General features: G+C 40.3%; 2 protein-coding genes across 3 annotated transcripts; both read left to right on the top strand.

Annotated features, from left to right (window-relative positions):
- The first annotated feature begins 405 nt into the window (after positions 1–405).
- Positions 406–5,001, top strand: LOC108034626 (uncharacterized). 2 transcript variants are annotated; one of them, XM_017109562.3, is made up of 5 exons: positions 406–680; positions 3,427–3,624; positions 3,700–4,003; positions 4,348–4,359; positions 4,432–5,001. In XM_017109562.3, exons 2-5 carry the CDS (start codon positions 3,433–3,435, stop codon positions 4,500–4,502), a joined length of 579 nt encoding a protein of 192 aa, XP_016965051.1. In that variant the 5' UTR covers positions 406–680; positions 3,427–3,432; the 3' UTR covers positions 4,503–5,001. The 2 variants fall into 2 exon arrangements, with proteins under 2 accessions (XP_016965051.1, XP_016965053.1); XM_017109564.3 differs by lacking the exon at positions 4,348–4,359.
- A 10,075-nt stretch (positions 5,002–15,076) lies between these two features.
- Positions 15,077–16,962, top strand: LOC108035486 (cuticle protein 7). Its single transcript, XM_017111137.3, has 3 exons — positions 15,077–15,153; positions 15,252–15,383; positions 16,060–16,962. Exons 1-3 carry the CDS (start codon positions 15,139–15,141, stop codon positions 16,468–16,470), a joined length of 558 nt encoding a protein of 185 aa, XP_016966626.1. The 5' UTR covers positions 15,077–15,138; the 3' UTR covers positions 16,471–16,962.
- The last annotated feature ends 6,643 nt before the right edge of the window (positions 16,963–23,605 follow it).

The raw sequence follows: 23,605 nt of genomic DNA, 5'->3' as shown, positions 1-23,605 counted from the left end.
CGTGGCACGACAGAAAAGCACGAAGATCGGGGATCCGAAGGCTCCAACCGACTTGAGTCAGTTCTGCTGGGATCCGTCGTGTTAGTTCGCCGCCAAAGCAGAACGCGTTTAGTAATCTGAGTACTCCTCGGGCCCGATTCCGAGACTGTGCTTAAATTAGCAGAGCAGAAATAAAATTACAAAAAGTTTTCAAGTACTCGTGCACCTCTGCCTCCGTAACCCAAACCCCGAAAACCTGACCCCAAGGTGGGCGGAAGTCCACCTACCCGTACGCCCACACGAACGTTTGACTTCTGTCACCTCCGAAGTGGAAAGTGTCGTCGGTTATTTATTTGTACCTGTTGAATTACCCTTTTTTGCTTCGTCGGTCTTCGAGCGCCTATATAAACAAATGCTCCCAACGGATTTGCGTTTATTCTGCATTGTCACACCTAACGGTTAGGATTCACCAGGCGGAGCAATATCGCACATAAAAGGCCGAGTCAGTGATATAGTTGGTGTACAGTTGAACCATTTTGACATTTATTTCTGACACAATTCAGTAAAAAAGTACAGTTGCAGTAAAAAGTACAGTTGCGCTGGAAAGTGTTAACCGGAAATAGCTATATTTGAGCTCAAGTGTCAAGTACTACACAGAGCTGTACCAGTTTTTTAATTAACAACAGTGAATTTGGAAAAAGGTAAGTTCTAGCCACTGTATTTAGATCATTTTTACTGAGTCGTAGGTATTCAGATTTATAATGAATCTGCAGTATAGTTTGGCACAGAAATAACCCTTACTTTTCCCATAATCGTTAAATATAAATTGACTTAAATCGCATCGTTGAGTTTCAGCTAAGTGGCGGCAAGAAAATTATTTTTGCCCCATTGATAATGAATATTTATATATACTTCGTTATTTATACATTATCAGCGGAGGTTTTCAGAACTGTCACTGCTGGATTTTCGCTTTTAATTATGTTCCACACATATAGAAAATAATTGTAGCCGTCTTATCAGGGCAGCAAGTGGAAGGCGAACTCGAAATAATCCAATGGAAAGAGTCTCGTGAATCGGAAAGTATTGCGTAGTTTTATACGCTGGAGGTGGGGGATTCCAACTTAGATTCAGATGGAGATAACTTTTGTTTACACAGCTCGAGGAGCGAAGAAGAAAAGAGGGCGTGTCAGTAGATTGAACTTATTGTTCCTGATAAGAACGAGCTCCTAGCTCTCCATGTTGCTTGTGGTCCGATATTTTATGACGCTCCCCCGATGACGCACTTTATGGCGGGCAAATAAAAGAGCGATGCCCAACGATTTTATTATTATATATTCCCTGTTGATGATACGATTTGGGTCACAGAAGTTGGGACCCCCAGCCTAGTTTCTATTTAAATATGATGCGTTCAGATTGTTTTGGAACTTTTGAGCATAGATTAGGCTTTGACTTGCGCATGAAATATATGAGGTTCTAGAATATTTCGAAAGGCATTGGGGAATACGTTCCTGATAAGTGACAATCAATCATTAGGAACATAAATATTCTCAGAAAACCCTTAGAATATCAAGTGGAAATATCCCCATAAAAACAACAATATCTATAACTATGAACCCAGCTGTATACATTTCTTGCCTGCATAATTAGCAATTTGGTAAGGCATATTAGATTGCTATACCTCGTCATCTGGTTATCGCTTATCGGACACCGTTCGGTTTCAGTTTTTAATAACCCAGGGCGTTCGTCATGGGAACTGTCAAATAAACTGGACAGGTGCCTCCCTAAGTGGGTACTAAATATTTATAGTAGTTTGGCACTATGGAGAAAAATCCCACCCCGGGGTTCAATGGAACCTCTACGCGCGAGGCCTTGACTTTAATGGAGATGCCTCTTGGCTGGGGATCGCAAATTAGCCACGACACCAGTGCATTATCAGCTGTCGGGCTTTTCTGGTTTTATTGGGCCATTAAAATGCGTTTGGCGTGCGATTGCTCGGCGACATAAATTAACGATCGAGATGAAAAAGGCGCTGACACGACTGCCAAAGTTTATCGCTTGCACTGGCTTTCGAAATTGAAAAAAAGTAGAAGAAAATCTGGTTCAGTCGGCAACAACAATTGATTGGGATAAGAAGTACTTTGTTTTGGGCAATTGACTTCAATAAAAATAAAAATATGTTGCGTCGTAAAGATACTAAAAGTGAGTTCTTGGGGGTAGGATAATAAAGCTACTAAAAAGGCTGATAAGGAAGGCATTCTGTGATATTTTTACAGCTTCTAATATACATCGATAAGGTTATAACTGGGCAGGCGCATAAAAAATTACACATAATTATACCACAGAAATGATATTCCTTTCATTATCTTGGCTCGTTTTAAACTCGACCTATTAGTTTCACTTATTATCCTCGCCTTCATAAATGAGCCATCCATTTGTTAGCCCATTCACTCTTTTGCCAGCCACCCCAAATGACTTGTAATTTTTAAAAGTCATGGACTAACCTCCCCGAAATTAACCCACTCCTTATTTGATAATGAGCTCGCTGGTCACCTTTAGCCTTCCATTCCGGTCACTCCCGACGCCAAAGCTTGAGCTTAATTAGGCATTAATATTTCATAAATGTCAATTACGAGGGCATCTCCTCTCCATTCCCTTCCCCATTTGCGTTTTCGCTCAGATCCCACTGATGACCCGTGGCCGCGGCATATCAAGCGATGATATTGCAATGTGACCTGAATCCGTGAGCTGCCATCAAAAGAAGCCCTCGGTTGTATCGGGAACCAGCTTAAGAAAGCCAAAACTTTTAACTGGAACACGGCCAACTTGTTGGCCAACTGCAACGTGACTTTTTTGAAGTACCCAACACCTCGAGTGGGCCGGAACCCCTCGAAACCCCTCGCAACCCCCTGAAACGTTCACGCATATTTTTCTCAGCCTCTGCCTCAACTCGCATTGTTTTTGTTAACTTGTGTTGTTTGTAACAGGAAACCCTTTGCGTAAGCATTGGAGGGTCCTGGAAGGTCCTGAGCATGGAGATGGGGTGGCTAGGCCATGTGTTCCGGGGGTGGGAGCGCCTGCATTTCTGCCTAATTATTCCGGCCAAATTTTTGTTTACACTTTAAAACCCTTTTTTAGCAATTACTTTTCCATTCAAAGTTACTCCATTTCAATTACACTAAATTTAAATTACCATATTGACAGAATATAATAATTTTAATACAATAATATTTTCTTATAATAAATTATTTCCAAAATAAAAAGTAATATTTTTTAGGTAAAAAATATCCGTTTAAATAAATTTAATGCAATTATTTTATTTTTAAAAAATATGTATCTACCAACATCCTTTATTTCTTCATATTTTAAAGTAAGAGGTTCTTAAAATACTATATGCTCAAGCCAAGTAATTGACCCCTTATGCTTTGATTGACTCGGAATTCTCCGCAGCTGAGGATGTCAGCCCTGCCGTCGCCCACCACCTGTGGATGCCCACCTGTCCACTGGATATTCGTTGTCATTGTGCTCCTGTCAATGGCGATTGGGCCGGGCCACGCCATGCCCCGTTCAGCCAGGAATACGCAGTTGATGTTCAGCGAGCTCCTGGGAGGCGGAAACGAGGACAACAACTATTATGGCGAGCAGTTGGTAAGGGCAGGCCCATCCCCACATATGGAGTACCCAGGCCAAACTGAGCTTTATGCTTCCACTTTCAACTCGCAGAGGTACCAGCAACAGCAGCAGCAGGAGCAGAAGCAGCTGCGTTTGCCATCCTTTGCCCGGAAGTGGCCTTCGCTGAGGGATCTCCTGCTCACCGCGGACTACGATGACTTCGGAGTGACCCAGGAGAGTGACGAGCAGGAGGCCCCCAATTCCCGTCTGCTGGCCCGACTCCACAAGCTCGGCGACAATGGAGGCGGCGATGAGCTGCGCTACAATGTCGTCAGCGACCTGACCAATATGCCCAGCAAGAAGGTGCTTCCAGGACATTCCCTCAAGGATCACAACACCAAGAAGAATGTTCAATGTGAGTACTAAACAGAGTTATTTCTTTAGGGTGGAATTTCGAGGGAAATATTGTTATTAGATTTTTCCAGCATAACCAGAAAAAATGATCAATAATCCTATCAAAATATTTTAAAAATTTTAAATGGTAATTAAAAGTTTTAAAACTGGCAAGTCAAGAATTTTTAATTCAATTCTTTAGGCAACGGTTTTTTTCTGGGTATTTGAAGTATCTAATAAAAATATTTTATCTTTAAAAAATCTTCTAAAATTGATATATGTATACCCTAAATGTGGCATGATTGACTAATTTGAGTTTTTGGTTTGTCTTATTTTCATGTGTTTAATTTCCAATCCCAAAATTAGTTCGTAAACAATGTAAGTGTTGCATGAACTTAAATGCTTACCTCCGAAAAAGTATATTAACGTGATCCCTTTACATCCCCTCAGATATGTCGCCTTGCCACTTCAAGATCTGCAACATGGGACGCAAACGCAATGCCGGCTACAATCCCTACTAAAGAGCGTAAATGCCAGAAATCCGAAAAGCAAACACAAAAAACCAAAGTAAAATAAACCCTTTAAAGAAAACTAAGAATTTGCATTGTCACAAAATCGTTGAGCGAAGGTTCAAATGCCAAGTATTGTCTACTGCTCTAATTTTAATTAGAAACACCCGCGCGGAAAATAATTAGAAATTATGATTACATTGTATTTATAAAATATGTCTCGACCTACACACACACAGACACACACATTTGATCCCTGCTCTCTGCAAATTGACACACACACTCACACACGCACACACTAAAGTATTTCCATTTTAGTTTTAAAAATAATTATTATCTATGATTCTTGTTGTATTCGAAATACATTAAATTGTAATAACCAACACAATGTTGTTAGATATTAAGCCAAAACGTACATATTACAAAGAATATTTATTGAAAAGCAAACCAAACGAAAAGCGAGGATGATATGTGGCCAAGTTTCTTGAATAAATGTTATATAATTATGGTATTCAAGGACCCGAAGGTGGTCCACTAAATGGTGTTTGCTTAGTTTCTGATTTACAATTCTCTGAGCCCCACAAAGTATTCCAAGATCCATGACTCTAAGGAGATTTAATGGGGGAATGTAAAGCAAGCTTTTGGGACTAGCAGATTTTTTATGCGCATTCTCAAGAATAATGGAAGTTATAGATTTGCATTTATCCTACATTTTTAAAGATATTTTATTATTATCTCAATAAAATATGAAATTTTTTTATTTTTTTTTTATTAAATATTATAATTTTTTGACTTTGGCTTATCCATTTTTTGTTATACATTTTTTATGTAACTAACATTTTGAAGATATCTTGCACCTTGTTTTCCCCTTCACACATTACCGGACATTGTTTTTAACATGGGTAGGTACCGAGTTCCAAGTTAATTGATCCACAGCATTTTTATTGGCACTTTGAACAAATCACAGCAAACGATAAAAAGGTTAATTAAAGTGTGGCATTGCTTTTATTAACAACACTGGATTGTTTTTCGTGGTTCGCCCCGTTTGACGCTAATTATATATTGATTTACATACTGACTTGGTACGACATTAATATCTGAGCAGCCGTGAGAATAAAGATAGCTCTTCAGATCTAGATACTTCTGAGATAGTGGACAGATAGCTCGTTTTTAGCTCTGGTAAGATCACGCAGCCAGCTCTGTTCGAAAATCCAGCATGTGTTTATGGTTCGCCCGACCTCCAGGTCGCGGTTGCAAAGGCCAAGTGCCTCCGCAATTTGTTGAAAAGTCAGAAGCCGTACCTAAATCGGGGCCCGAAAATCTGCAGTGGGTGTCGGGCAACACGGAACCCCGTCAGGATGTGAAATATAGAAGTCGATCGCCTTCATAGTGGGCCACTTAATGTCATGGCGGCGCCGCAGGCCATTAAAAATCAGCAATGGAATACAGCCAACTGGCAGTTGTAAACGCCCAAACGCGTTCGCCGGCTGTGGGAAAAATCTGTAGAAAATCTAAATCCGCAGTTGGTATATTTTTTTTGTGCTATTACAATTTCAATTTCAATGGGCTCGCTCTGCTGACGTAGCTGACCACTCGCGACCTTCGGCGGTGCGCTGCCTCACATTTAGTCTATATCCATGCTCTTTAACACGTCTACACGAAGTGCATTTCGATTTATTCGCAATTACCGAGCGAGCGGCAGTCGCTTTCAAGTGATTCATGCCCAGCCATAACTATAGATATCTGTATCTTTAGCTTGCTCTGTGCCCTGTGTTCTGTGCGAATGCAAATTCTATTGTAATTAAACGTGCCACAATCGCTCGACAAATTGCCTGTGTCTGCTGATCTCGGGAGTTATGAATGCAACATTTCAATATAGAGATATCAGCTAATCGGTAGTTGGCGTGTAAATGCATAAAGAACCCATTTCAGAGCTTCCCACGAAGATTAACAAAAAATTGAGTGGCAGATGATGGCTGAAACTAATCAACTTGGCACTCAAGGGGATTACATTTTAATACGCCTATTATGTAATATATTTGAATGATCAATAATGAAACTAATGAATACAAATAAATACGAATATTAAATAAAAATTATTAATTTTAAAAGGTATGATACGCCATTATTTAATAATTTTGATTATCAAATTTGTTTTGTACCATAAATTATTTAAAGCAAAAGTGGAAACAAATTAAAAATTTATCTGCAACTTAAGAATCATTTTGATAGTTTTCCGATCACCATTAATCTTGATCTGCTTAGCATGCTGGCCCCCAATAATTTTTACCATCTGCATTGAGCTCGGAGCTCCCCGTGGGGAAGTCTGAGATAATTAGGCGTTAGACTGCTTAGCGTTTTAGGAGCCCCCCAAAATTTCAGGGTCAGCCGACCAGAGCCAAGCTGACGAAAGTAAAAGTGAACCAAATAGACACTTAATTAAGTTAATTCAGTTGTTAAAGTGGCGCGTTAATTGAACTTTCAAAATCGCCAGAAATCGCCCGAGTGAAAAAGTTGAGTGCCTCAGAACCAAATTGAAATGGTAACATTAAGTGGCCGGGTTCAAGTGGATGGGTGGGGATCGTGGCATTTCTCACACGCCGAACCATAAGGCTGCATACTCCAAAACTGCAGCCGAAACTGACTCAATCGCGTGAGAAAATTGTGGCTGCAACTGCAGTTGCAACTGCAAGACAATCGCAATTGTTTGCTGGGCGCTGCACCAGATATGCACGGCTTTTATTATTATTGTGCCTCCGAAACGGCATTGACAAGGCCACGCTTCGCGACGATGATGAAGTGGCTCTTGGTCCGAGCTGCTCATGGGGCATGTGAATGCCCAGGGCGAAATGAGCCGTTTGTAAGGCCGGATTCCTTGGCGTAATGAAGCCGTAAAGGTGTTCGGGCGACGGGCTACCGAATTCCGCACCAAAGTGTGTGAGGAAAACTGCCATGAGCAGGGAATAAATGCAAAATCAAAAATTAAACACGGTTTAAGATCACTTAAATAAAAATTATCGTTTTTTTATAACAACGAAGTATTTTTTTAGACTTAAAAATTAACATTTCTCTTGAAATCATCAATACCTAACATCTTTTTACAGAGATGTTCTCCTGAAGAATTCGCGTATCTTTTCATATTTCCCAGTTGCATTATTAATTTTCTTTGTAACAAATATATGAGCCTTGATAACAGGTATTTATTTACAATTTCAAAGTTCTAATATATTTAGGAAAATTTATTTTTATTACTAAAAATGGTTAGATAATCTCCACTGCCCAGACTGCTTGTCTGCCTGGTCAGCGCGTGCCCAAAAATACCCGACCAAATCAATGAGATGCCGGCCAACAGTTTCATTCATTCATTGGCAACATTGTGCGTAAACGCACAACTCGTTTGGCCTTAATGTCAACCCAGCAGGCCGAGCAACTGTGAGGAAAATCCATAAAAAAGCCCATAAATCTGCAGCAATTGAATGCTGGCCGAAGCGAGTTTCCTCATGAGACGTGGAAATTCAAATCGCCGCTTCGGCGGCTCTGAACTTGACACAAATTCGCCGTTGATATTGTGCAAGCGAACTATTTGCGAGCCAGGGCATTGCAAAAGTGACACCATTAAGGCAGAAATACGGTCTGGCCGATGGCTAATTACAGCGATTGCCACAATTGTGGGCCATTAGAGGTGGAGAGACCATCCCAGACGCTCATATGGGGGCACATTCAGATCGATCAGATCAGAGGGGTCCACCATTAATCATCATCCGCGAAGGGGAGCTGCAGCGTGCCTCACACCATCAACAGGCGGTGGGGCGGAAAAAATGAATTGCCTTTTAATATCGAAACCGAAAGTGAGCTGGGATTATGAGTTAAGAACAGAAACCGTCGGTCGATTTGGCCAGATTTTGTCTATATTTTAAATTATGACTTGTGTTGGCACGAAATTGAATTCGCATTCGGGGTGTGTTGCGTGCTATAATTAATGATGTATAAAAAGGCAATTTAAATCAGGGTTTTCAGCTTCCGCATTTGCTTCTAAGATCAGATTTTTGAAACCCACAGTCAGTCAGACTCACACAAGATAGATGTCAACTCAATTTGGCCCGGCAAGCCATCAACGCAAGAGATTTAATTATCATCTCAGCCTGTCTGCAACCCAAGTGAATTGGAGTGGCGTGAATTTCGGAGTCTCTTGGGATTTCTCTGCATTTTTTTTTCACTCGTTGCCGGCATCAAAATGATGGCTAATTGTTATTTTTGCATATGCAGGCAGGCGGCTGCTTGCATGTTGTTTGATTAGACACCAAAGGGGCGGAAGGGGGGGTGGGATAGAGTAAGAGTGGGCCTTACATAATAATCTAGTTAACAAATTGTGTCATGTGGAGCTATGTGTAGCTATGTGCGGCTATCCGAGTAACCGAGCCAGCGACTCAACTGTCTCAGTTGCGGCCTGAATCCAGCAGCTGCAACTTTCGAAAGCGTTTTGCCGCACAGCGAGCGGAGAGAACAGAAACCGCCTTATATAATCCCAAGGGGCGAGGGTGTTGGCCTACGACTTTGCATACAACCAAAAAAAAAATCATTAAAATATTTAAAAATAAATAATCCTCGGCCAGCAATCTAAACGAAAGCCACCAAAAAAACCTCACGAATTTCGGCCTGCATTCACCCACCCACTGTCCCTGTTCGGGCGCCATCACACAAAAAATGGTCAGCCACCATTCCTTGGCCCAAATATGATAGATCTTCCGCAACCATGTCGTTCGGCGCTCTGGGTGTGTCCAGTTGAAATGGAAAACTGAGTGGAAAACGGGGGGAAAAGCTGTGTCCGCCGGCAATTGTGGGTTAATGGGTGAATGTGAATGGGCTGTTTGAACTACATTACAATGGTTAATCCGTTACTGCGGAGCTGTTACGACTCGCCTGGGCAAGTGGCAAAATATTTGTAATGCAAAACTAAACAAAAGACTTGGGCAACAAACTTGCCCTGGCTGCTAAAAATTATGGCAGGAAATTATAGGAAATTTGCAAGCACAAGACGTGGCAATAAAACTTAATGGCATTGCTTTTGTTTTGGCCTCAGAAGTTTCAACACATTGTCTAGGCACCAGCAGACAATCCTTAAACAAAAGAATCTTCCAGATCAGAAGAGGCTTCTCAAAGGCAAGCCTGCAAAAACTGGACTGTCATGTTACTAGCCATAGATACGAGGCATCGACACCCACGCAACGCGGACTTAAATAAATAATGCCGAGGGTTCAAAGGGAGTTGCATGTGGAGCGAGTTCAATCTTTGATTGCGGGGCAGCCACACTTTGTGGCAGTTGTGCAAGAAGCGATTGGCAACACTGGTGCTGCGGTTAACCCAGTCGTGGGATCTGGGGTTGGCGGGGGCATGGTTCATCCGATGCTGCGGATCGGGACTGCGAGACATCTCTGTTGCGGTTTGCCTCTCGATTGTGTTGCAAGCGAGCCAAGTATGAAATATATATCTATCTAGGAACAGTTCTTAGCCGGATATGGTAGAGATCTCAAACAATGCACTTTATCGAGGGCCAATAAATCAGCAATCTGAGCCACACAAATTTCAACAGCCACAATGACAATGGCCAGACAATTACAAAACCATATAGAAACCAATTCGATCCGAGAAACCCAAAGCGGAAATTTTGTAAAGCGCCAGGCCCCCCGTGGACTGCAGACTGCAGTTAATGCATTGCGAAAAGCTCAATGCACACCGAAATTCGACCGAGGATTGGGTCCCAGACAGAGAAAAAATTAATATGATAATTATTTTTATGAAATTATTTATTAAATTGAGTATAAATTATAGATAGATAGATAAAAAGATAAAAAAATACAAATTTAGATAGATGGATAGATAGATAGATAGACAGATAGATATATACATAGATAGATAGATAGACAGATAGATAGATGGATAGATAGACAGATAGATAGATAGATAGATAGACAGATAGATAGATGGATAGATAGATAGATAGATAGATAGATAGATAGATAAATAGATAGGATATAGATGGATAGATAAGTAGATGAAGCTTTGCTTAAATTTTACAGAGTTTTCAGAATTTTTCAAAATGACCCTTAAAAATATTTCAAATGTTAAAAAAATGGATCCTCGCGTTATTTTTTCCTGTGCAAGTTTTATGGTTGGCCTGGTCATGTTATGGGCTTTGGGGGTCCATTCTAAGCCTGGCCTGGTCTGCTATGGTCTGGGCCACCGCCTGAAGGTCGATCTGCTAGATCCGCGGAACAATAGAGCCGATCTATGTAAATTTCGAGCGACATAATTGCACGGATTGAGCTGTTTTCTGTCCACCAGCCGCTTCCCCTCTCACATTTTTGTAATTGGCCGTCTGATAAGCCAAACGCCCACCGAAAGTTTTGGCATTAGGCTGTCAGAAAATTGAAACCCAGATCACAGATCTCAAACAATTTACAAAAATTACAATTGGTAAGGGAAAAGCTTAGCAGCTCGGACCTTGGTTTTTTGGTGGGTGCACTTTACCATTTGGAGGAAAGGAAAAAACAGATTTTCTTCGCTGTATTATCGGATTTTAGGTGAAATCTGTATGACAAGCATTATTACGCCCCTGTGATTTCATTAATCAATTACGTTTTTTCCCTTTTTTTTCCACCTAACAGTTGAACTCTTTTGTTTATTGATTGCAGTTTGATTTCCAATGAATTCCACTCGGCGTTGGTCAAGGTCAGCAGTTTCTTCAATTACTGCAGTTGCTATTGTTACCCTTTTTTGTTGGTTTATTTTGTGGTTTTCTACCACAAAGCGTAGTAGCCGCTGGTCGAAAATGATCAAAGCAAGTCATGAGTAAATGTTAATTGCCGTGTTGTCGTTCGGGTTCAGTTCAATACGTTAATTGCAATAGAGTTTTGCATAATTAATTTAAATTATAACCTACGCCTTGCATTCGCTGTTGACTTGTGAACTCACTACCATCGGGCAGTGAGAATTTCGCAAGACATCTGACAGAACGAAACTCAAAATCAAACGAATGACTTGGGCAACGAACTTGTTTCGCATGTTGCGCACACACACGACAAAAATAAAAACAACAATGCGGGGAAAAGCTGCAAACATTTGCCACTCAATCAGCAGGCGAACAGCTAGTGCAACTACGGCAACGCACACAAATTGCTTTAATCACAACAAATTTGCTTGAATATATATCAACTTGAGGTATTTCAGCGGAGTTTGAGCACCTGCACTAAGAGAAATTACTAAGTAACTATGGAAATTCTTAATATTTTGCACTGCAGAATGAGTTAAACCTGACAATGAATTTAATTCATAGATATTATTAGTGAATTTTATTATTACATTAAATACTAATAAGATTCATTTTAAATTTATACATATAATAAATTACAAGGGTTTTGAATTACCGATTCTATTTATTTTATTTAATAGATAAGTTAAATAAAATGAAATTATAACATTTTCGAAATACAAAAAAATTAAAAGAATTCCTTTTATTTGTTAAATCTAATATAACTTTTTTATTAAAAAAATCCAAACAACAAATTTTCTCAGTGAAGTTTAGGCAAATGCTCTCTGACTTTTTAGCCGACACCTCGAAATCACGACGACCGTTCACGTCATGCACCCGCAGCTAGAAAAATATGGCCCGATCTCCACTCAAGTGGCCAGCGACTCGGATCTTGGCCCGCTGACATGACGAGAGCCGAGATCTGGCCGAGATCTGGCCAAGATAACTGCAACTGCTGCAGGCCACTTGGGCGTTGCGATTCTATGATTCTGCGAATCCGGCTGCCGACTTGGACTGGGTGGTCTCCGGTCTCCGGGGTCTGGAACTCCTCGCCTGACTCATAACTGTTGAGGTACACATGATATGCATTTGCGCACATGTGGAGCGGATCTGTACTGAGAGCTGAAATTCAGCGGAAGGGGTGAATAATTAAATCGAAAAGGAAACGCGCCGTATGACCAAAGAGTTTCGCATTCACGAATTTGTAATTGTCATTGTTGGGCTTAGACTGGTCTAGTCTACTCAGTGCTCTGAGTGGCCTGTGATTGTTTAAGGAATTTCCACACATTTAACTAACGGGTCAGTGCCTGGCTAGGAAACGAAACCTCTTATCAAGGAAGTGGCAAGAACTGGTTTTACACTGGGCTCCTAGTCAGCACTTGTACTGGAAGCTATTCTTTATCGTTCATATTCTAGGCAACAAGCCGAACCAAGCCAATCCTCAGCCCTACCTCTGCCCAAACATGGCTCAATCATCCATCAAAAGGCAATCAATTACTGCATTTTTGCTCGAGTCCAATCGAAACCTACTTTTTCAAAGTCTCGACTGCAAAAATTCAATTAATTGGCCATGGTGGTGCGTCATTTTCTGTAAACAAAGGACGTAATCAGATCGTGCTCTAATTCAGGCAGCCTAAGTTGAACTCGGAGATTATGTTTGGGTTTTCAGGGGCGGTTTCAAAAAGGGGTTGGAAAATTGTAAAGAAATATATTTATTGCAATAATAGTAATAAATTTTTCGATTTAAACATTTTGCCTTTCTGTTTACTTACTGCTTTATTTTTATTAAAATTATTATTAACATTCTTTTGTAATATTTTGGGCTACTAATAAATAAGATCCGTTAGGAAGTTTTTAGATTGTTGTCTGTCAAACTGCTTTAAAAAATATCTTTAATTCTTAATTGATAATCTGGATAATTTGCTGTAATTTTCGGGTTTAAAATGTTTAAGATCTTTTAGTTACTTTATTGACTAAAGGTTCTTGATAAAACTTTCCTTTTCATAATTACCTAAATTGCTTTGAATAGCAGTTTGGAAGTGCTGAAAAATGATTACAGTATCTTTAATTCTTGAAAAACAATCTGGATAACTTGATGGAGATGTAAACCCCCCTTTGGGGTCCGCTCCTGTGGCGACTACAACTGCTGGTGACCCGTTACACGTCGTTTGCCGTTCGTCGTCGCCGTGTCGTGCTAACCTTGAGATGATTGCTTCAATTTTTTTAGTTCGCGATGGCCAGCTAGGCGCGGAGAGGGGCTAAAAGCGGGGATGTCAGAGCCGAGCTTACTAATTCGAGACAATTTATTAAATGAGCCAAAGCAGGGCAAGTACGTAGCATAAGCCCAGCAAGTATGCCATAAAACAAAGCAAGGCAGCCCCCAAATATATGACAAAACAAAACGCTTCGGTTTTTTTTCGTACTTGGGGCCTGGTAATGAGTTGGGGCTGCACTGACGGATATTTTGGCCATAATGAGGTGGCGCCACGTTTCTACAGCGTCTTCGGGTGGTGCCCTCTATATCGCCGTAGCGCACTCCTCTTGCCTTCCCATTTGCGCAAGATTGGTTTAATAAGCCAACGGCCTACATGGCAATTAAAAAAATTGCAGTAGAAACAACAGCTGGGCACTGAAAAATAAATTGGGATTGGAGAGCTTTAACTTTGAATCAAACAACTTGCAAAAATCATACAAACCTTTTTGGGAGGTTTTTAAAAACATGTTATAAAATAAATTTATTTTATTTAATATTTCTGACTTATAATTTTGGCACTTTTGATTAGGTCCAAAAAATTCGATTCAGCTTCCCTTGTCCTTTTGTATTTTTTTTTCGTATTTAACACCACTTAACATTTTTGCTATTATCAAAGTACAATTTTTATTTGATTTTAAAGAAAAAACTACCATTTTTATAGTGTACCATTGAAAGATTTGATAGACGACGCCCGCTGCAGCCGAAAAACAAAAGGAAAACCTAGAACATGGAAAACATCGTCTTGAAAACCCACGAAACAGACGAGCGAACAAATTGCAACATGCTGAGGAAAAACCATGGGGTGGACAGGGGGTTTTCGAGGGGCTAGCAACACCTCCGCCCACCAAAATGCAATTTTAACTTATTTCAGCCATTGTCTTATTTTATTCATAAATACTTGTGCTTACGGCTAATTTTATTCGTGCCTTAAGATTGTTTTGCTATTTTTGCGAGGGAGCTCGGAGAGGCCATTTCAATTAAATCGTGATGGAAGATGAAAACACATAGATAGCTAACCTTTTTTCTGATCATGATTTCATAATTAATATGCCTTAATAATGGCCAATTTGATATGTTAATATTTGTTTTAGCCGATAGAACGCGTATTGAGTGTCGATGGGGTATTATCCAATTTGAGGTTTTCCCTTCCATTTCACAATTATTTCGACTTCGATTTACATACATCGCGGGTTATCTCACAAATCAGACAATTTCCAAAGACAAACCACAGCCAGTTCGCTCCACATCTGAACTGAAGTTCACTCTCGGTTTTTGTTCATACTCGAAAAGCATTAAATAATTGTGGATTGTTGTGGGGGGCTTTGCGGGGGCCTCAACTTCTTGGGCTTCGCTCCGCAGAGCTTGGCTTTTGCCAGGTATTTTATTGTATGATTTTTTGTTGTGCCGCCGCTGACCGACTCGCATTCGGCTTTCTGCGGCTCGGTTCGTGTTTGGGCCGCTCGGGCGTTGTCTTGTATATAAAAGCGGCTTCCTTCTGGGTTCTAGTTATCAGTTGAATCCAGCTCAACGTACAGCACACACTCGCGTCTGCACAAGAAAAACTAAGAAATCCCAAAAACCAAACAATGGCATTCTTCAAAGTGAGTGAACAGGACGTTTAGAGCCCTGTGACAGCCAAAAGTGCCCTGTGATCCGCTGAGAAACAGAGAAATAATCAATATCCCCCCTTGTGATCTAGTCCCTGATCTGCCTGGCCGTCCTGAGCGCCGCCTCCGCCGGAGTCCTCCACGGACATGGAGCTGGTCTCTACGCCGCCGCCCCGGCCATCTACGCCGGCCATGGACACCACGACGAGGGAATCGACTACCATGTAAGTAGCGCAGTAACCACCCAAGGAACTCACTGAAATATCACCAAGTTCAAAGGGAAACTATTACAAACTTAAAACACTTTTTAAGTCCTAAATTCACAAAGATATTAACCCTAGATGCTTCTTTTAAAACCCATAACATATCGCCTTTTAAAGTTGAAAGCTTAATCTTAACTTTAATCACATTTTAAAACATATAAAAGCTTTCATTATTACCTTTCACAATATTCAATTCATTTCAAAAGATGTTACACACATAAAATTAGCCAAGCTAACCTGAGCTTATAAATGCTTGTTGACTTTTAAAAAATCACTTATACGACCTGTAATCCTTCAGCTGAGACATTACGCATACGCCTAGTAAGCCCAAGAAAAACTTCAAAAGCCATCATAAAATTATGTTTAATAATCGCCAAAATTAACACCGCCATCAATGGGTACTGGTAACTCTGCATGGCCTTTCACCCGCTCCTCTGGCCAGCACTTTGGAAGCTGCTGGTCCAGGGTCATTGTGCCCTCTGACATTTTGCCATTTTCCCACGCCAACTCCATTAGCATAGCCATCGTTTTACTAGCCTGTTTTGAGTGGCGTGTGGCATGCCATGCACATAAAATTAGCACCCAATGCGAGCACTCTTCTCATGGAATCTCTATGCTTGCAATCCTCTATCCACAGGCCTACCCCAAGTACCACTACAACTACGGAGTGGCTGACTCCCACACCGGCGATGTGAAGTCCCAGCACGAGGTGCGCGACGGCGATGTGGTGAAGGGATCCTACTCCCTGGTGGAGCCCGACGGTTCGGTGCGCACCGTGGAGTACACCGCCGATGACCACAACGGCTTCAATGCCGTGGTCCACAAGACCGGACCCACCGTACACCATGCCGCTCCCGCCGTGGTGGCCCATGCCGCGCCCGCCGTGGTGGCCCATGCTGCTCCCCAGGTGGCCTACGCCCCGGCCATTGCCCACCATGTGGCCGCCGCTCCCGCCGTGCCCTATGCCGGCTCCCTGGCGCATCACGCCGCCGTGCCCGCCTACGGCTATGCCACCCACAACGCCCACGCGCATGTGGCCCACTACTAAGCAGCGCAAAGGACACCCGGGAAGCACCACTAAATGCACCACCTCCACACACCACTCTTCTGTAATTTATTAAGCACGTTGACGACCTCACAAAACGGATGATCTGATCGATCCACTGACGAAGCCTGCTAAAATACTCAGTTACCCAGTCATGTTCATCGCATTTCCTGCAAGGGGAATCCCCTTCGGTCCCTCACGCACACACACATTGCCGCCTCTGTCTCAGCTTTCGCGCAATTCTCTCTTTTGTTTGTTACCCAAACTTCTCTTTTATATTGTACATACCGAAAAAAGGAAAGATAGACAACGAGTGAAGAACAAACACGCCCATCATGCCAACCAGCCCGAAAAAAAGATGAAGAAAAACGAACAAAACCTAAAAAAATAATAAAAAGCACATGTATTATAATAATTTTGTGTATACTTTAAGTTTGAAGCTGATACGCTGACAATGCTATAAATACAAAATATAGAGAATTATAAAAATTCAAATACCTTAATTTTTACTGCGAGGGAAGGGGATAAACAATTAGATACATTTTGAAAATGTCCGAAAAAAGAAAAGAAACGCTTAAACAAGACCTCAGTGATTCGACACCTAACATCAAAGTAATAAATATTTCAAAAAATAAATATTGAGATTGCTTTCATGAATATTTAATTTTTGTTAGAATAATAATCTAAAATGTATCTTAAAAACAATAGACTTCTAGATCGGTGACACGGCTATGAATCACATTAAATAGTTGTTTACTATCTCTGATCGAGAACACATTCACTTTCAATCGGAAATCGATGGCTAATTATGATTGCAAGTAGTCATGAAAGTTATGGAAATTAATGGGTAGAGCACTTCGCAGAGATCACGCCACTTGATTGACAATTATGGAGCTGGCTAATTTGTGGGCGTGAGTGGAAAAGGTGAAGGTAAGTATTCTCGATTGATTGGCATCGGATCAGTCAATAACCAGTTGGTGTTTATTAACTTATTATTTATCAATTGAAGAACTACGACATCTGTACTATTCAAACACGCGCGTTTACATCTTTAGATGGGCTTTGATTCGCCTTGACATCCATTTGGGACTCGCAGACGGTGTTGTTTCTTCATTCATAAGTAAGTTTAAATTGCAAAATAAGAAATGATTTAAAGACTCTTATAAATGTATAATTATTGTAAAATAAGGGAAATTTCAAAAATAAATAAATAATACATAATTTTAATCATATTAACATTTTTTCCTTAATAGGATATCATACTTTTGTGTAAGCCTGAGAATGTAATTAAAAATTCTATGTTTGTAGAACTACCCACATAATATCTTTATTAAATAAAAGATTCCTTTTGAAATAATTTTGAAGAAAACTTTTGGGCTAAAAATCTATTTATGACTTTAGGATCTGCTTTCAAAGTTTTTTGTTAGGGGCTTAGAAAATATTTGATTTAAAGGCATGCTTTTTGGCTGTTTTCTGAGAGACTACGAGTTATAGTATATTTTTAAGCTTTAAATAACTATTACTAGTTACGTTAATACTTTTGAATTGTATCGTTTTTAAGATTTCCGGAAAAATTCGACTTGATTTTTTGTTCAGATCAACATTTTTTACAGGCTCTTTGTGATATAGTCATTTGTTAGAAATTATTTAAATCGTATGCCAATTAATTATGTAGTTTGTTTTATAAGAGAAGAGTTAACATTATAAATTTATTTAAGAATTTAAAACGCTATGACTGATGATCTCCTTTCTAATAGTTACATTTTCAATAACAAACTGACGGCTCGACAAGGTCATGTGGGCCACTTGGAAACCGCAATTTCCCTATCCTCTTACGCACTTTTACTTTTACGCCCCGCTGGAAGGGAAGCCACCGCAGAAAGGTGCCTCCGGCGATGCTGCCCTCCAGTGCGGTCACGAGTTCGGGGGCGTCTCCTCTTCGGCGAAGACAATAAACAAATAAACCATAAGCTGAAACATTTAAGTCGCAAGAGATGAGTGCTTGGAGGCTTCCGCATGCAACAAATCTTCGCATTTCCGTCATCTTTAACGTGCGAACAAAGCGAAACAATGCCAAATATTGATCACTTAATGGGTACAACGCGGTCTTTGGCTCAGACAAATGCCCAGCTATCAAAACAGAGACATCCGAGAAAATGGTGCAAAAATGTCTGGGTGCGGGAAAAAGAATTTATCAAAGATCAGAGACCAGCGGAGCGTTTAAATGTGCGCATTTCGAGCTCGAACCGAAAAAAACAAAAGGGTGAATCTCTCATACGTGGGCTCCATTAATCTACCTGATACTAGAAACAAGACCGGACAGGTGCCGCCTTTGGGGGGCGGATTCTCCGGCAGCTAAGGTCAAGAAGTGGGAAATGCCGGAAGGAAGTTTCCGCTGGCTAACTAGATCTCAGCTCGAGACAGGTGTACACATGCAGTACGTGTACCTGTCCCTTGTGCCAAAACCTCTCAATGCCGAATAGAATGTAAACTTGTATCTGCTGCTCCAATAACCTTTACTTAGCCAGCAACTTCTTCATAGATAAATGACAGTTACTAAAGTCTCGGCTTTACGTTTCTTTTTCTGTTTCTATTTTTTTCTGACCGACTCGGAGTAGTTGACATTCAAGATGACTGCCTCAATAAACTGTCGCCAACACGTGCTCTCTATATGGCGTCGATTGCACTTACTGTAGCTCGGTATCATCGAGTATCTGGGAGTCTTTTTGTGGCGGCAACATTAAGATGCAACCTCTGAGATATGCATCTATCGCAGCCGATGCAATTTATAGATAATAAAATTCCTGACTATTGGCTACTGGCTTCAGAAGATGCGCAGAGGGGCTAAGAAGAGGTTTATCGAATGATTTGGTTGTTGCACAGTGTCCAGTGATCGGAGGTACATTTGCAGTAATTTTGTAAACTAAAAGTGTTTTCAAAATGTTTCAAATACGGTTTCAAGGGGTTTTCGTAAAACAAGTCAAATAAAAAGCTTCCTTTCAACGAGGGTCAAAATTTTAACTTATTTTTTTGATCGATTTTTACGTAACGCCAAGGCTTTCAGAAGGGGGCCCAAAAATTGACTTCTCATTTCCATAACTTAAGTAATTTGATCTCGATTGAGACGTGGGATACCTCTATGAGTTTGTGGATAAATTTTCCAATATTATTCATTAAAATATTTAGTTTTTGCAAGGGTAAAAATTTGGACCCATTTTCATGTTATATTTTTCTGTAAAGCCATGGGCTTTCAGAAGGGGGACCCAAAACTCGACTTCCAGATTCCATAACTTGAGTAATTCGATTCCGATCTAGACGTGGGATACCTCCATGAGCTTGTGTTGGAATTCTCTAATATTCTACATCAAAATATTTACTTTTTGCAAGGGTCAAAATTTGGACCCATTTTCATGTTCGATTTTTCTGTAAAGCCATGGGCTTTCAGAAGGGGGACCCAAAACTCGACTTCCAGATTCCATAACTTGAGTAATTCGATTCCGATCTAGACGTGGGATACCTCCATGAGCTTGTGTTGGAATTCTCTAATATTCTACATCAAAATATTTACTTTTTGCAAGGGTCAAAATTTGGACCCATTTTCATGTTCGATTTTTCTGTAAAGCCATGGGCTTTCAGAAGGGGGACCCAAAACTCGACTTCCAGATTCCATAAATTGAGTAATTCGAGTCCGATTTAGGCGTGGCATACCTCTATAAGTTTGTGCTTGAATTCTCTAATATTCTAAATTAAAATATTTATTTTTTGCAAGGGTCAAAATTTGGACCCACTTTCATGTTCGATTTTTCTGTAAAGCCATGGGCTTTCAGAAGGGGGGCCCAATACCTGACTTCCAGATTCCATAACTTGAATAATTCGATACCGATTTAGGGGTGGCATACCTCTATGAGTTTGTGGTTGAATTCTCTAATATTCAACATATAAAGTTTCCTATTTAACGGGGATCAAAACCATTAAACCATTTTTGGGGCCCCCAAGGGCCAAGGCCAGTATTTTTAGATTTCATAAGTAAGTAAACTTAAAATGTAAAGTATTATTAAATTTTCATTTTAGCTTCCATGGACTAACTCTGTTTAATCCCACCTGAACCACTGTCAATTGCTAAATGTCGTCTGACTGTCTGCGTAATTGAAAAATGCCATTAATTTTTGATTAATGTTGGACAACCGATCGGAGATAATTGAGCAGAAGTTAAGTAGAAGCTCGCATAAATAATACGAGGCGGACAGCCCATCTGCCGCAGTCAGGAGTGCATAATCAGCCCGTCGACTGTCAGAGTCAATTATATAACCATGTTAACTGGATTAGTTGGGCCGTTAATTTGATGCATGGCAAACAGCGAACAGCAAACAGTCTGCAGCAAATTGACCGCCGAGGTGCGAAATTTATAGTGGAGGAAGAGTCAGACCCAAAGACTCAGAGACCCAGAGGCAGTCATTCATTTGCATTTTATGGCCGGCATTTGCCACGGGTCATTCTGTAACAGTCTGGCCTGGCTAACAATGGTCACTCAATTGGCGCTGGAGATGAGGCGGAGTCACTGGACCATGGCCAACTAAGGGCGACAACAATGACAGCCAGAGTTGGCCGTATTACCCGAGAAACAAGTCTAAAAACGCCCACAGTCCCAAGCCCGCGACTTGCAACACTCCATGCCAGCCCATCTCAGCCGTATTCCCTTCCCCATGTTGCAAGTCAGTGGTTGTCGAGTGCTCCATTGTCAAATTGGTCGGTGTGCAAACAAGCCGAAATTAGGTGACCAAAGCAAGCCAAAGTCAAAGTCACCAGCCTCGATCCGAGCTTAAGTTTGGGCTCTGGATTTGGCCAAAACTGTGAACTCATGGTAGTTGCATTGCCAATTCCCGCAGACTGATCTTGCCAATGAGGAGCCATTCAAAGGAATCTCTTGTATTAATTAAAGGATAAGTTCTCCAAGAAACCCAATTTAAACCTAATCTATTTTCTAGAAAAGCACAGGATAAAAATGTAAAAATGTTGATAATAAATTTGTTAAAAAAAACGAACTTTATGAAACTTAAAATACAATCTAAAATACCTTTGGTAACTTTTTAAAAATGTATAAAACCTTATAAAATGTTAAATACATATATGTTAACAATATAACTCTAATTCGCTTTGCATATTTAATATAATTTAAATGTTTTTATATTTTTGCAAATAAAAATATTTACCTTCTTTCCAAATATTTATGTTCTCGATAGATTTAATATTTAAATTAAACTACTAGAATGATTTACTTCCTTATTCAAAACTCTTATTTCCCATCCCACATAAAATACCCCCCACATGTTAGAACATTTAAGAAGAATTCCTCCACTCCGCTTATGAGTTTTCTTTCTGCCTTGTTATTTTTTCATGGGCTTAATATATTTAAGTTAATTGCCAGAAACCAGAAAAACAATGCCTAGCCACGCACATGTGTCTGTCCAGATGACGGGCTGGAAAAAATCTGCGAGTGCATATATGGAAAACCTTCGGAAAAACGCCGACAATCGCTGACGGAATTTTCCCAAGTCTAGGTAGCAAAATGCTTTTTGGCGGCATGCAAATTGACTTAATCTAGTATTTAGTTTTACAAAAACCGCAGGCGCAGATAGACAATTGTTTCCAAGCCGAAGTCGAAGGTCTGTGGGTTTTTCTTGTTGCCCGGGTCAGCTGGGGATTACTTCTGAAGCACTCCTCGCCGTTTAATTAGAGTCTTTAGAGCGCCCCTCGCAGTGGTTAATTGTGTGAAAATGAGAATGCCCAAGAAATGCCGACCTGGACATTAAACTAGCCCACATTATTAGCCGAGCAAAAACTAACCAACGGTTAGGGCTTCTGCGGTCTGACAATAATTTGGATTAGTTTGTAGGCTGGCAGACAGACCGCAAATGGCACGTTCTCGTCTTTTCTCAAGGGTGTGCAGTTGCCATAAATTAAAGATTGAAAATCTGTCCCAGACCGCCTTTGTTGTGGCTCAAATCGGCTCGAAAGATGAGAGCAATTTGCATGTTTCTTTGGTAGAGGGGAAACTGTTTTAAAATATGACAAAGGCTGATAAAGCGGTTTTCTTTGTGCTAAATTAATTTGTTTTTATTTTTCAATTTACTGTATTTCACAACAAGACGTCGGATTATATGTAAAATTATTTTTTTTAGAGATACTTTATTATTTATAAATATATTTAATAGTAATAAATTTAAAATTAATCCTATTACCCTTTTTAATAGGTATTATGTTCATGATTAAAATAATATATTTAATCTGAGTATATTATGAGAGCTACCACTATAACAAATTATTATGAAAATTATATTATAAAAAAGGTTTGTAATCAAAGTTTTTTTTTACTAGCTAAGAAATAGAAATAACTTAATGTCTTTAATTCACACTCAAGTAATAAGCAGTTAAACTGCTATTTAAATTCCTACCTGAGTTTGATTCACACATTTATCTCTCCCATTTAGCCTGCTTATAAATGTCTCAAATTCTTCATCATTTATTTAATCCTATTTTGCCAGTCGTACTAGTTGTTGGCGCTAAATCAAAGGTCAGATTCGCCGCAGCTAAGGAGCAGCATTTGCTTGGCATCATAAATTGTCCTGCTCTGAAGACTCTTGCTTTCATTTCAACCCAGAATGGAAGCCAACTCCGAAGTCTAGTTTAATGCGCTTGACCTTCAAGTTGAATGCGGCTGAGACAAAAGACCCAAGCGGGGTCCAGTCGGTACTGTGGCTAGTACTTGTTGCCAATTTCAAGCACTGTCATTGAAGTGGAGCACTGAGAATTTCGCATGTGCCGATTAGGTAGGGCCTCATTGTAGTGCTGCAATTGCAACTTGACCCGATTTGTGTTTGATTTACATTTTTTCGGTTCTTGTCAGCGATTTATTTCGGTCTCAGTCTCCCTCGCTGGCATTAAGTTGTTAGTTAAATTGGCCACAATCATTTCTTGCAGAACTCAAGGAAATTAATGATTAACTCGAATGATTAATCTCGCATAATTCTGGGCCGCCAAGAAGTGATTGTTCCCGATGACTTCATTGACAATGGCTGCGGCTGTCGAGGATTGGCCACAGCTTTGATTTGAGAAATGTGTCGCAGTTCGGAGACGACAA

The sequence above is a fragment of the Drosophila biarmipes genome, chromosome 3L (genome assembly GCF_025231255.1).
Source record: "Drosophila biarmipes strain raj3 chromosome 3L, RU_DBia_V1.1, whole genome shotgun sequence".
Lineage (NCBI taxonomy): Eukaryota > Metazoa > Arthropoda > Insecta > Diptera > Drosophilidae > Drosophila > Drosophila biarmipes.
This window is presented reverse-complemented; position numbering and strand designations above follow the sequence as displayed.